This window comes from Eupeodes corollae, chromosome 1 (assembly GCF_945859685.1).
Source record: "Eupeodes corollae chromosome 1, idEupCoro1.1, whole genome shotgun sequence".
Taxonomy (NCBI): Eukaryota; Metazoa; Arthropoda; class Insecta; order Diptera; family Syrphidae; genus Eupeodes; species Eupeodes corollae.
In genome coordinates, this window is record NC_079147.1 from 199,045,692 (window position 1) to 199,061,143 (window position 15,452).

Consider the following 15,452-nt stretch of genomic DNA (forward strand, 5'->3'; position numbering starts at 1 on the left):
GGATAAAATAAATCAATTTATTTTTGATCTTGATCTATCAAAACACAAATATCCCCTGTTTTCGCATTCTATGGGGCAAAATAAATTGATTTATTTTATATTTAAAATCAAATATACAAATTTGTATTTTTCCAATCGTGTTCCATGCGCCACAAAAAAAATCAATTTTTGATTGAAATCTAAATTAACCCATGGAAAACCCTTTAAATAATGACATTTCTTGTGGCTTCCTTCAAAAAGTTAAAATAAACAAAATAAATTTGTTAGGAATACAAAAACGAAAAGCAAGAAAATAAAAGCATTTGATGATTAATTTTTCTCAGTGTGAGGGAAAATCTTAAGGTTGAGATCGAGATAAATTTTTGAGGCCTATGTCAACAATATCTAAGATAAAAAACCATAGGTACATATGTATTTATACATGTTTAAACCACAAATGTATGTATACAAACAAAAATACTTTAAATTCCTTAACTGATTATGATAATACAAAAGTGATGAAGTATAAATTTGATTAAAAAAAAAAAAAACTTGATAAAGGTGTAAAACTAGAAAAACTTGCCTTCAATGACATTTTGAATATACCACTTTCGCGCCTTCGTAAGTCTGTCTGGCCAGATAATAAATTTGTATGATAAAAATGATGAAACCTATTCCCAGTTGACACTTCACTTAATTTTGTATAAACTTCACAACAACAAACTTAACGATAAAATACTTTTTCTTTATCGAATAAATTAAACAAGCTACTTTTATGATGTTATTTTAAAATTGAACTGTTTCCAACGAGAACACAAGTTGGTTTGTTTTTATTAAACTTTGTTTGAATTCTTAAATTATTGTTATTTGCGCCAAGGATACATATTTATAAACAGAAATCGAAAAGTTCCCTTCGTTATATTAATACACCGTTATATTTATGTAGAATGTTTATTTTTGTCTTTACACTCGCGTCGTCATCGTTGATATTATGGGCATTGAGCTATTATTGAATTCGCGCACTTTTCATGATTCGAAAGGTTGTTTTCTATCGATTAGAAACATTAAATAGTATCAAATTAATTTGTTTGGCAGTTTGTTGTAGAAACATTCTGACGTCACGGCACATCATTTAACAGTAAAATCATCCCACAAACCTACACGTTTTCCGATTTGTTATTGGGGGACATGTTATAGAAACCTAGACAACCAGGGAGCGGATAACAAATGTCTTTAGCCGAATTTTAAATGTTCAAAAAAAGCAACAACAAAGAAGAATTGGCGCCCGGGTTGATTTTGAGGTATATTCACGATCACTACGACACTATGTCAGCTCGATCAGCTGTAAAACAGTTGACGGAAATAATTCTTCTGCGCTGCTCTGCGCATGAGATGCTCAGTCAGTTCCAAACAAATTAATTAAAAGTTGCACAGATGTGAATTGATGAAGATGACGATGATGATAATGATGACGTTGTGGTATTCTGCAATCCGATCGACAGAATAATGTACCGTTAATTCACTAGTTTATTTTTCTTTAGAAGAAAATAGTTCGAGAGACGCGACCACGACATTATCGCCACTTAGACCGTGACAGGTATCGTTGGTTGTTTTAGAAGTAGAGAAGAGAAGCTATAGATAGGGAAGGACCTGCGCGGTATCGGATCGGACGCCCGCTGTCCCGTCACATATTCGGTAGTTGCGCGGATTCGAACTCGTATTTCACGATAGAGGTCTGGTTAGATTATTGTGGCACGACCGTTCGCGATTGCGTCTAAATTGGTTCTGTAACTGGCGATAGACTGTGAACTTGTTTCTACACCATCGACCGCCTCTTGATGAACGTCGACGTTCGGTCGTGGTGCTCTTCGTGTCGTCCGTCGTCGTAGCGTAGTTGGTCGTAGCTTGTATATGATAGAGCTAGTTGGATAAGTCTTTTTGTTGTTGCAGTTGTTTTCAAATTCTAGTTGCTGCCTCCGTTTGGTGCAATTGGAACTAACCGCATGCTTTGTCATGCGAATGATGATGCTGATGGTCTCCTCGTTCTCTATAGGGGAGGATTATTTGAAGAACCGGCCGATGCCGTGGCCGTGCTCGAGCTGGGATATGCAATGACGGTGACTACATATGAAAACCATGACGACAGTCTGATGAGATGCAGAACGCGCGCATCATAAAGTTGTTCGGCTTGTTGCAAGCAACTCTTGGACGGATATAGAGTATAGAGATACTTTTGGAACACACTCTTCGATTTGTTACAGTTTCAGTTTAAACTTGTTTTTATTTTTGTATTTTTATGTTTGTTCGTTAAGTTTGCAACTTGATTGCGAATTATTTATGGTGAATGGCAGCGTTGGTGTTGCAAAGTCCTACGTTGTGCTGTGCTGTAAATATCCAATGGTTTGCTGATGATGATGATGAAGGTGTAGTCGAGTCGTATCGTATGTAACGAGGGGGGAAATATCTATAGGGTTTTCCAGGTGAACTGACAATAATGGTGATGATTTCCCGTTTTAATTTCCTGCTTTTTCTTTTGGATTTTTATTTTTCTTATTGGATCGGACGCGTGTGTTTTTGTTGTTAGTTTGCTTTGGCTATCTTTGTGCTTTTTGCCTCCTCCTCGCGGTCATGTCGAGTGATGGTTTTGTTGTTCTTTTTTAACTTGCAGTAGCAGCAACGATGACGTTGCTGTGGTTGTGGTACTCATTAGAAATCGGGGGGCTTGACTGTGGTTTGACGGTGACAGTGACGATGACGCTGATGGTGACGGTGATTTTGATTGCAGGTGACTCTTTTTATTGTGTGTTTCAAATCTTATTTTAGCCGTGTTTTCTTCTTATTCGTCGGTATATCAATAGATAGGTTTTGATACAAAATTATGGCGTTTCTATCATCATTTACAAATGGATTAATTTTTATTTATCGTTGTTTGTGATGTTGTTCTGGTTAAAGTTTGTTTCGTTTTTGATTCCTTTACTAAAATTAAAAGGAAAAAATAAAACAAAATATAAGTTAGATTGGATTTTAATTATATTTAATAACAGAGACCTATAGACAAGTACATTGAATAATGCTTATAAAAGTGTGATTAAATTTAAATAGGGTTTTATCGTTGTTATAATATAATTATAATTAATTTAGATGCATTTTTGTACCATAGTATACTCGTATGTATATATGAACTTAATTAGTCATATAAATTAAAAAGAAATATCAATTTCTGATGACTTATTGTTGTAATTGAACTGTTGAACTGGGGCCAGGGCAAGCAGCGGTGTGAAATGACAAAGATCAATGGCAACCAGAAGATGCACTCAATTTAAATTGATTTAATTAAAATTGATATTACCTAGTGCTTTTGAGAATATACTTAACACTTGACTTTCTAATTTGTATGGTCGTTTCTAAAGGCTACAAAGTTAAAAATGATATATTATAAAGGTTATTTTGAAAAAGTCTGCATTTGAATTTTAATAAAGCAGAGAGACATGCATATGTAATATGTATAATTAGTTTATTGAATAATGGTTTAATATGATAATAAGAACAAATCTTGAAAAAAAGTAAAAAAAGGAATGTTTACAACAATTCCCAGCCAGTTTTTTAATGTTGTGACTCAAACGAATGATAGTGCAACGGCAGCTAGCTAAAGGCCCAACTATAATAGACTTAACCGAGCTTAAGCCAACTTAAGGGACCGAACCTGTCAAAGAAAGAAAAAGGATGAGAGCGTCTTAGGATGCTTCGAGAGGAAAATTCTTCGGGTGATTTTCGGTCCCGTGCGCATAGATGAAGAATGGAGAAGAAGATATAACGACGAACTGTATGGGCTGTACAGCGACAATGACCTAGTTAGCAGAATTAAATTAAACGGCTTCGATGACTGGGTCATGTAGAGCGAATGGACATCAACGCTCCAGCCTGGAAGATCTTCGAATCCAATCTCCAGGTGGCGCACTTAGTTGGGTGAAGACCTCAACCAACTTGGCGTAGGAAACTAGACACAGCTAGCTAGGGACCGAGCTGGCTGGTGATGCATGTTGGTTGAGGCCAAGGTCCGCCCTGGACTGCAGCGCCATTATATGTCACTAACCATAATAGACGTTCTGCTCTGTTTCGTTAAATTTCGCTAACTTTTGCGCAGTTACGCAAGAGCCATTTAAATGGCACAAGCTTACGCAAATGCCAAATTTGCTTAAGTTACTTCTTTGATATAGTTTTCATATACAAAACCATAACTCAGTACAGATACATTTTTATTGGCTAAATGTGTCGATCTTTAAAGTTTTAAAATGTCTTAACGAACTATCAAATCTTTATTACAAGCATTTATTAACTCAACACAACACGGTATTTTTGAAATTTTAGCTCGATAGAAATATTAAAAATATCAGCCTCTTTTTCCTTTCTCTTTTCAGCTATTAAGTAGAAAGCAGATGCCATCATGAGAAAGCTTACATTTGACACATGTCAAATTCAACTGTCATTTGAAGTGCCATAACTTAAACGTTTGCCATATAATATAATGAAGCGCTTAATTATCGAACACCACCTTAAAATTCGTTAAAATTAATAACAACTAACTACGAGTACAAGAGGGATGTTTTAAGCGTATGTACCTACGTAGTCGCACATTACGCCATGATTATGGTCGTCATAATTGACCGACTTCGCAAGCAATCAGGAAGAAATTTATAAAGAGTGGAAGCTTTACTGATGACGTATGTAAGTATATGCCCTCATGTGTAACGTCATAATACGAGTTCAGTCAAAAATAATGCTGCTGCAAGTTCAAGTGTTACTAATACTCCCAATTCCAGGCGTTCGCAGTAAAGGAACGATCGTAAACATCACAATAACGCTCATCAGTAAAACATTTCAGATTCCTCCTGTTTCAAATGTTAGTGATAGATTTTACTGATAGCTATAACCAGCCCCTTAGATTTATATCAATGTAAGAGACCCACACTTACGCGAAAAATCCCCGAATTACTCAAGTTATGGCCGAGATACACGAAATTTAGGAAAAAGTGGGTAACATTCGTTTTTACTGCAAATATTTTCGACCATTTAAATGATGTGGTATTGTTTGTTCCCCAATTCATGACATCCAAAATTCCTACTTAAAATATTTTTACCGAAAAAACACTGATTTCAATTGGTAAATTTTGATTTTAAAGGATATGTAACAAAATGTTCCCCTTTTTTGACAAATGAAAAAAAAATAAATATAGATTCTTTCCATTTTGTAGAGTTTTTATCAGGTCGATAGAAATACATAACATTGTTAAAATCAAATTCGTTTTCACTTGATGGAATTCATTTAAATCTGTTTCCGTGTTTAAACTACATAGTATATTTTTAAAATATTTTAAATTAAATGCAACATTTTTACAAATGTCTTTTATTGTAGTTCGTAAGAAATGGGAAAATGTTTGATCTGATTTTAATATATTTCTCGGCTGAAATAAATATTGACTATCACATATTTGATAGTCAAATTGAGTATCACCGTGCTCTCCGTATGTAACGGGTTATCCATTTTGTGGTTTCAAAAGTATTGGAGTGGAATTCGCCGACAGTCAAACTAAGTTGTTAAACCAATGTTTTTTTGTCAGTTGAAAGCCTGACACTTACGAAAATGGATCGCTTAACTAAAGCACAACACATAAAGAGCGTTCTTCTGCCAAAATCACATATCGTGCTTTAAGAGGAGATTATGTCTAACAAAACAAGCAATTGGCAAAATTGTGAAGAAATTTGAAGAGACTCGATTGGTAACAGATATTGTATGGTCTGTGCACCATCGTTTCGCTCGTGCAACTGAAAATATCGCTGAAATAAGTGAAAGTGTTGCCGAAGACTCTAATTTCTTGATTCCTTGCCGTTCTTAGGAATTAAGACTGTCTTGCAGCACTTTATGGAGTATTTGGCAGTTGGATCTACTCCTAAACCCATATAAAAATCCAGCTTACACAATAACTGAAGCCAGCTGACCATTTACAACGTCGTAGCTGCTTGAACAACATATGTACGTTGGACGGCGATTTTTTGAACAAATTATTTTTTCAGCGACGAAGCAGATTTCTGATTCACTGGGTATATGTTAATAAACAAAATTGTAGTATTCTGCAAATCCTTAAGTAATTGAAGAGAGTCCATTACATCAACAAAAAGTCATTTTTTGGTGAAACATATTATGAATATGTTTCTTATAATTTAAATGTCTTTTTGTTTGAAATTGACTTTTTGAAATGTGTAAAATTACGTTCGGCGTTTATTCGTTCATTCGTAGCTCGCTCTCATGTGCAAGGCCTTTTACTTCTTTAAAACGACGACGGTGGAACAACTGTCCCTGTCAATTCGAAACGTTACGGTCATGTGATTACCGACTTTTTTTGCCTGCTAGAGCGAATATGCACAATGGCGAATACAGAGGGGGGTAATAGGGGTGATGACCCCCTGGGAAACAATTTGTTTGTATTTTTGAAGGAATTTCCCTTCAATTTTAAACTAATCGTATTGAGTCACCCCCTTTTATATTTTGAATTATTTATTTTTTTGTATATGAAAACAAAATTTGTATTTTACTTTCTAAACTATGTTGCAAAAAGTACCACTTTTAACTGAGGGCTCATCCAATAACAACATGAATCTGACATTCAGCCCTATTCCAAAAATTAAGCACAAATTCATCAAATTTTGACCAATTGACGATCCAGGGGGGGGGGGGGGTCATTTGAGCCATAAAGATTATGCAGTTAAGTTGTGTAAGTAAAGATTAGTTAGTAATTTAACCACATTCACCAAAAAGTGGTTTGTTGTCAAAAACATTTTAAAAAAATTTGTAACTTGAGTAATGCTTTAAATTATTTTCATAAAATTTGTTTCCAAGAAAAAGAGCAAAGATCCAGGTTTTTAAGAAGAAACCTTGAATAAGAGATCTTCAATTTTATATTACGTTCCCTTTAAATTCCGGAAACTAGCCTTCAATCCCATCTTATTTTTTGTATGGGCATACATAATGAACATTGAAGTGATTTTTACTTGCGACACATAGGAACTATGTACGTACATATATGGCAACTATTGCATTCGTAAAAAATTTCGAATCATACATGGAAGTTAGAAAAGTATAAAAAAGTGAGTCTCGCATTTCATCCGTCTGTCTGTGTGTCCTGGGCCCTAAAGCCTAAACCACCTGTGTTGATTGAAACTAAGCCGATTAGCTTAAGGCGTTTTTTTTTCATGTTTTAATACTAAAATAACAGCAGTCCCCATACAAATTGTTTGGTGTAAATTCGAAATTTCGAATTTATTCAGAAACGAACCGATAGATTTTTTTTTAGAACTTTAACTAATTTTTTCTTAATTCCGCTTGTTTTTACAAGAAAAACATATTTTGGTATTGCTACAGAAGGGTACCCATCATAAAGCCGTTACTTTGTTTTCAAATCGTCTCAAGAACTTATTCTGATTTCAATGCAAGCTCTTGTCGATGGTCAAATTTTCATTATTTTTTTTAATGGCATTAAAATTTTTGAGAACATTATTTTTGCAGGTATTGCAGCCGGGCAGTATATTTCTTCTGTTGAATAAAACTTCTAAGGTCGTAACAAATTAAAAAATCTACATTTTGAAGGGAATTTGCTTTGGATGTTCTAGAAGTGAGATTTAAACACGAATTTGAAGAAAATAAATGTCCCAAAAACATCAAAAGTGCCACTTTTGTTAAACTAATGTCTAATTGAAAAACACAATGCACGTTTCATGTATATTAATATAAAAGCTTTGAATCTCTTAAGAATTGAAGTGAAAAGAGATTCTGAAACGTGTAATTTCCGTTTGCCTAGTTTGTTTTTATTTTATATTCAGAGAAATTATGTACTTAAATGCACTTATTTCCTTAAATTCAAGAACCAAACATTTTTTGATATAAAGCATCAGCTCCAATCTACGAGTAAGCAGACTGTTAGCGATACTTATAATAGTCTCCCGAAAATTGAGTCCGAAAAGACTACTTCTCAAAAAATAAACAGAAAATTCCTGATATCAGATTCTTTCTCATTTTGTGGGTTTTTGAATTTTTTGTAGCGTTTTTCACATTAATATAAATGGCAACAAAAAAGAATATAGTTTTTTTAAGAAAGCAAAAACTATTATTTTTTCCTCTTAAATGTGGCATATTTAGAAAACTGTTAAAATCTTGGAATGCTTTCATTGAAGAGAGTCTACTAAATTAAATAGTTAGACTTGAAATGTGTACATTTAAGGTTAAGATGCACATTATGTTTAAATTTTGTTAGCCTTCTTTAAAGAACATTTTAAGCGGTATGTAAAAACTTGTCATTATGTTAAATGCGTGAACCCCCCCCCCCCCCTGGTTAAAAATCTGGATCCGCCCTTGTTATTGCAAGAGACATTTCCAGGCAGCGTTATTTCCCGTCGTGTCATGGCGATATAAACTGGCCACCAAGATCATGCAATTTGATACCGCTGGACTTATTTTTGTGGGGCTATGCAAAAGACCGTGTTTATGCAGGTAAATTTTAAACTTTTGAGCACTTACCTCAAAATAGTCAATGCTTGTAACAATGTGCTTGACGGTCATTTAAATGACATAATATCAACATTCAAACTTTATAATAAAAAAGATATATCTTGAAAAAAAAATTATTTATAAGTGTTTTATTTACGTTTACTTTGAAACAACAAAACGGAAACCCCTGTATAATATTATTCAAATCAACTCTATTTGATTAAATAATTTCCAATTAGAATTGTCAAAATTCATTGTTGCCATGGTGAAATTTCAAAGTGGTTCATATAAAATATCTAGATAAAAATACCAAATGGGTTATCTTGGGATAACTTTCCTACTTTTATTGCTCGTTGTTTTGATGAATTTTTATCTGCTTTGCAAAACAAAAATAATTTAAATTTAATTCTTCAATTAAAACACCAACTGTATGGTATAATACTAAAATTATTTTTCATATCAATTTAGAAAATTCAGTCTTCTCGATGAAAAGTTGTCTGCTCTGAATCTACTAGACCTGCTTCCTCCCATATCCATTTCCTATTCATATTAAATAATACTATTCACATAATTATATTGATTAATAAATCTAGTGTAATTTACAGGAAATCAAATACATATATAAAAACTATGAAAACTATGCGAAAAGTTTTACTGAAATACAATCCCCGGAAGAAAATGCACTCAAGAAAGACAAAAAAAGAACTTGGAGCCAAACAAATGAATGTAAAAAAGCTTTTATATTAGATAAATTATGAATCAATATTCTATATAAGAATCAATAAAGTTTTTTGAAAGACAAATACCAAAGGTATAGATTAACTCTCTGAAATTTAACCGGAAGAAATAATATTATACTCGAACATTCGAAAAAAAGAAAAGTATCATAAAAATTATTAAGCGGTAAGAATTTAAAATAAAATGTTAAAGATAGAAATTATGAAAATATAAAAATAAACAAATTTAACAAATAATAATAATTAATGAAAAATGTTCAAAACTTTTGTCAATTAAATACTTAAATTATTTGTATTAAATTTTGTTTTATTAAAAAAAGAATAATAAAGCATATTAAACAAATAACGAACTTAGCTGTTTTTTTTTTGAAGATAAAGTATATATAAAGTAAGGTAAGTCGAGAATAATGGGTCAAAAATTAACTACAATTAAAAATCGAACTAAATAGTAAAAGGTTAGCTTACCATCTAAAATATGTGCAGTGCTCGATACTTCAACTACATAATGTAATTTATTTAAAATGTGCTTCAAATAATCCCCCTCCTACCATTCCTTCACAAACGATCGTAATTTTATTAAACAAAATGTTCTCTCATGCACCAGGAGATCAGAATAGCAAGTAGGTAGGCAATTCGCAATTTTTTGTTTTCTTTCGATTGCCTTCCGACGCTTCCCTCTACTCCTCATTTGTTAAAGTATTTTTGATTACTTCTTCTTCTAGTTCCATATCTTCTGTGATTGGTTTTTAAACAAAATACATTTTTTCATTGTATTTGAGTGACAAAGGATCACACATTCCTATTTAAAATACATGCACACAAATATTTTAAATCTACATACATATATACATACATATATGGACACATGCAAATCCGATATGATTTGGATTTGTTGCGAATGTGTTTATAGATAAGACAAACTAATCTATTGATCTTGATCATAATCGTTGGCTAAATAAAGAGTTTAACGGCTGCACACCTTTTATGCGAATTGAGTCCCCAACACGAACTCATTTTTTGCCAATTCTCAAATACCAAACCAAAATTTACGAACTTACATATGAAAAAATAAAAGACTATAGGTAAGAGATAGAAGAGAGAGGATTGACAAATGTTTGTCATTGTATTTCGCACACTGTTTAATTGGCAGATTAGGCTACTTCCAAATTAACTCCGCCTTTTTGTACAGTTAATTTATTTTTGTAAGTGTGAAGTGATAACTTTTTTGTAAATATAGACCCAAAACGAAACTACAACAATGCATAGAAGCAAGGGTAACTACTTGCCTGCATGATTGCCTGGTGCTTCAAAGAGAATTCTACATGGGATAAATTGTGAAAAACATATTAGGAAAGAGGTCGAAGATACACACATACACACAGTTGGAGCACATTTTAAACTAAAAAAACCCTAACCTGCTTGAGATTCTGATCTCCTGGTGCATGATGGAGAATTTCTTATGAAAACAAACTCATCGATTTTGTTGGGGAACAACAAAAGCAATTAGTTTTTACTGACATAATATTCTCATATTTTAAGTTTAAAACGATGATGGTGTTTATTAGGAAGTATGCATGTATATGGTTACAAATAGCAAATAAGAAATTAAAGCAATAGTGGTAAATTTTAATTTATTTAATTAAATAATTGGGAATACATAAATAAATAAACTTAGCTCAAGAGCATTATGGAGACAGAATTGTTAACAATTGAGTTTAAGAATGATAATACACAAAGTCCTCCGAAAAGCTGTAAACACCACAATCGAATTTCGATATTCTAGGGATGCAGGAATTTAGGTCTCTTTTTTTTTGGACATTAATGCACTCATGTTATTACAAAATAGATTCTTTTTATTAAAAGCATAAACGATCACTTTATTTATTCAATTAAGTGAAATTTATTTTGTAAGTTTTTTAGCTCCGTATTTTAAAAAATGTAGTACTTGGCGATGGTTAGTTTCGTGCCTTTCTCAAATAAGCCTTTCAGCTTCGGCTTAAAACTGTAAGTACTCAGTTTTGTCCATTTCTGACAACGTTACTCGCACACAGGAATTGTTGAAAGTTGTAAGTCACTAGGTACTAGTTATTTAATTTTAGTTTTAAAAAATAAAAAAACAAATTACCGAAGATCATGAACTCTATAATAATTAACTTTTTTTCAAAGACCATTTCCAAAATAATACTTTGTAAATTTTTTCAGCGACAATAAATAAGCAATGTGTTAACTTTGTTGGTCCGACATCAAAACTCGCTCATGTGACAATATGTACAACAATTACTTGCTGAAACATATAAAATTAAAGAATATAATAAATTTCGTCCTTATAAGCATTCATTGTTTTTCTCCTTATTTTTGGAGATTATGTGTACTGTTTCGATAATAAGGTCTTGAAATAAAAAATTGATGTTAAACTGAAATGCTTATTGAGAACATTAACTTTATTCAGTTTAATAAAAATAAAATGTGTTATGAAACTGTTAAACAGCAGGTTTAAACGACATATGTAAGCAACTTGCTATCAAAAAATGACCTTTCAACTAAGGCAACTTTTATGGAAAATTAGTCAAAATGACAATTGATCGTTTTTTTTTATTAAACTGAAAGCTGAACTTTATTACTCTATGATTTATTTATGTAAAAAGGTTCCTTGTCATTTGAAGGACTTGCAACTTGCCTGAGGAGTGTTTTGCCTTGGTCAAAATGTACGTTCAAAGAATGAAGTTAACTGCAAATGATATCTCTTATGTTAATTTTATTTGAGGGTATTACTTACTCTTGAGGAAGGCAGGAAAACAGGCAAGCATATTTAAAATCGGTATGACATAAATGCAATTTCTACATATAAGGGTCCATTGGGCAGTAGACCAGCAGCCCTATTTCACCAAACACTTTTCACTTTGCAAATCACGTTTCACCAAACGCAAATATGCAAAGTTAATATCATTGAATTGAAATTGTTTTCCTCTTTCCAAAATAGGTTTTTTCAAATTTGGAAAGTGCAGTCTTTTCTGAAAAATGCTGTTATTTTTTAAAGTACGTATTTATTCTTTTTGTTTCACCAAACAATACACTTTTATTTACAATTTTGAAAATAGTTAAAAAGACAATAGACAAAAGCTGTTTTTTTTTGTAATGTTACCGAATTTACAAAAGAACATGATTTTTGAATTTTCGGGTTAACGCATTGACTCATCTGAACTTCAAAAATTACTAAATTTGTAGACATTTTTTAATTCATCGGCATCGTCACTTTTGTAAAATAATTATAAAAAAATTAATCTTTTTAAAGAATAATTTGAAAACGAAAGAGAAAATAACAGTTAAACTAAGAATTAACAAAGAAAACGTGAATGATCTTTCGACAAATGTTTTTGGTTAACAAAAAGTATCTAATTTTTGTTGTCTAAAATTGGAAACAAAACTACAATTCAATAGCCAATAGAATATGTATTTAAGTTCCTCTCAAAAACGTTTGTGTACACTACATTGAGCTGGAAACAGAAGCCCAATATCACGGTCGATCATACATGCATAGAATAAGAAAAGCAATTATATGCTTGAATTTCTCCTTAACACCATTTGATGGGCACAAAATTGTTCGAAAATGTCCCAATGGGGATTTCAACTTTTAAAAATACGAATAATTTGTAAAGTTTTATTTTAAATTGGTAATAGTCTCATAGTTAAAAAGTGAAGTCTTTTCAATTTTACTTTTATTCTCCAGGATATTGTTTTTTTTTGCAAAGTTAAAAGGGTTTCGTGAAAAAGGCGACAGATCCCATATATTTTTGCTAATTCTACTTTGATCATTCTTGATTATAAACCCCTACCACTTAAATAAAAGAAAAGCAGTATGTTTGTAAATATGCTTAAGAATATTGAAAAAACGAAATTTTAATAATTTAAGTTTAATTTTCTTTTTCGGGAAGGAAATGCCCATTGTAAGTTTCATTTCTATCGATCTAAGTACTAAAATTATGTAGGAATGCAAGAATGGCTCTGTATATATATTTTACCTTGTTAGGAAAAATACAGATATTATTGATGATATCTTGACATGCACTCTACAATACAATAAAAAGAAAACCTCTGGCGCTTGTCTGCGTTGCATTATTAAGCCATAAACAAATTTCTTTTCCTTAAAGGCCACCGCCACCGCTACCTTCACCGCTGTATACATGTATAAGCCGCAACAGTCCAATGATACCTTTTCGATTCGTTATATGCCTACAAAATCAAAATACAAGCCTTTCACTTCGAATTCAAATGTACACAAAGATTTCCATTCCATTAATTCTTGAGGAGAACTTGTCTTTTCCTATATCGTTCTATCTATTATCCCAAAAAATAAAACTCTTCCCAACTAGGTCATGTGTATGTCTTCGGGGAGAAATTAATCAAATTGATGTTTTTATTTTCCCAAATTGTTTTTGTTTTGGACGAGAAGTAAACTTTTTTCCAAGAGAATAGGAAGCCAACAGGTGACGGCACTCGTCGGGTGTGTACTTTTGAGAAATCTTAGATAATTTTGTTGATAGAGGTACATTATGTATAGTGTTTCATTGCATTAGGGGTTCCATTAAAAGTCCATTTTAATAACATCCACTTAAAAGCCATCATCGCATCTTTGATGAGCAACATGTAATCAAAGAGTGGCAATTAAATCCCATGAAAGTGGAAAATTGAAGGATTCCCTTGGTTTCTGTTCGTTTTCCCTTTGGATACAAAATTGTAATTTTTTTCTTGTTAAAACTCCTCCTTTGGCACTTGAGATTTAAACACCCACTCTTTGACCAAAAATTAAATGGGGCCTTAGCAGCATTTTGCCTTACGACAGAGACCACGACGACGATTCGACTATGCGGTGTCGTAATTTGCAAGGCACCACATACATAAGTACTTAAGAAATTCAGTCATGATGATGACGAAGATATGCTATATAAATGCAGCCCCTTGTATGAGAATGGAGAAGCACAAACTTGAAGCATGTGTGATTCAGAAAAGTCTAAATGGACACAAAAAATACAAAAAATCTGCTTAATCAATAATTCGGTGGTTGCTATAAATAGAGCGGAATGGAAAGTCGCTTGCACTTTTAAGCCTTCGAAATTTGGTTTGTTATTTATGTATGATTAATGGTTTTATTTTTATTTTTGTTAAATTTCTATAAGATTAATTAATGAAGATGTTATATTAAATTTTCATATTGAAGGAAATCTTACCATTGGGAAAAATTTCCTACATCCGGTTATGATGATGATGAATGACCGAAAATAGTATAATTTTGTCTACAAGTTTTGAAAACTCGCACTAAAAACACACACATTAGAATTAAAATAAATTAGTAACTAAGCAAAGAAATACGTTAGCAAACAAGGATATTCTTAATAATAATATAATACACTAGGTATGTATACACGGCTTATAATGAAATGTAGGTATATCTTTGCATTTATTTTTCTTTTTTCTTGTTTTTTTTTTTTTTCTTAAATAAAATGTGGTTATGTTGAGATTTTCAACTTGAATGGATTTTGTGTTGACGTTTTCCTTTCTTTCTTGGTTTCTATATATCAAGAAGATTCTTAACCACGTCCACTTGAATTTTTATTGAATGAATATGAAGCAATGTAGGCACTTATTGTTCCTTCTTTGTAACAAATTTTCAAAAGGATTTGCGTGTCCTGCGCAGTCTTCATGTGTAGAGGTATATTTTCCACAGGGTGATGCTTCTTTTTTGAACCAAGGATTTATTGATTGAAAGATGAAATAAGTACACATTTTTCGATTGTCACTAAAAGTTAAAATATTTAATAAAAATGGAAAGCATAAAGACACAAGCCTGCGCTCTGCAACCCTTAAGTTCCTCGAATTTATAGCTCTTTCTGGTAACGTCAAGGGTACTCTTTGATAAAAATAATCAGGCCTTTCACGAATTCCATCGTAATAGCGAACCTTTACGAACACCAAAAAACAGTGTTCCGAAATCAGTTCAAAATTGTTTCAGATATTTTTAAGTTTCCGATTACGATGAAAATCGTGATGACGCTGATAGCGTAGTTCTTAGAAACACAAGAAATGAAAACAAACCTGACCGATTCGATGCTTTTCATTGTAGACGTCCTTCATCGAATTTCTCTCATTTTACTGAAGTTACTACACCTTGGCTTCAATCTGCTTTTTTGAACAAAAAGAAA

At 32.2% G+C, this 15,452-nt stretch overlaps 1 protein-coding gene across 1 annotated transcript in view; it reads right to left on the bottom strand.

Annotated features, from left to right (window-relative positions):
* The window catches only part of LOC129938361 (ankyrin repeat domain-containing protein 29), a 32,267-nt gene extending 17,390 nt beyond the window's left edge, over positions 1–14,877 (bottom strand). Inside the window, exons 1-2 of the mRNA XM_056045861.1 lie at positions 14,481–14,877; positions 563–2,955 (exon numbers count right to left, since the gene is read on the bottom strand). Of these exons, the coding sequence (XP_055901836.1) occupies positions 563–574 (12 nt within the window). The 5' untranslated portion in view covers positions 575–2,955; positions 14,481–14,877. The remainder of the gene's footprint in view (positions 1–562; positions 2,956–14,480) is intronic.
* Positions 14,878–15,452: the final 575 nt, after the last annotated feature.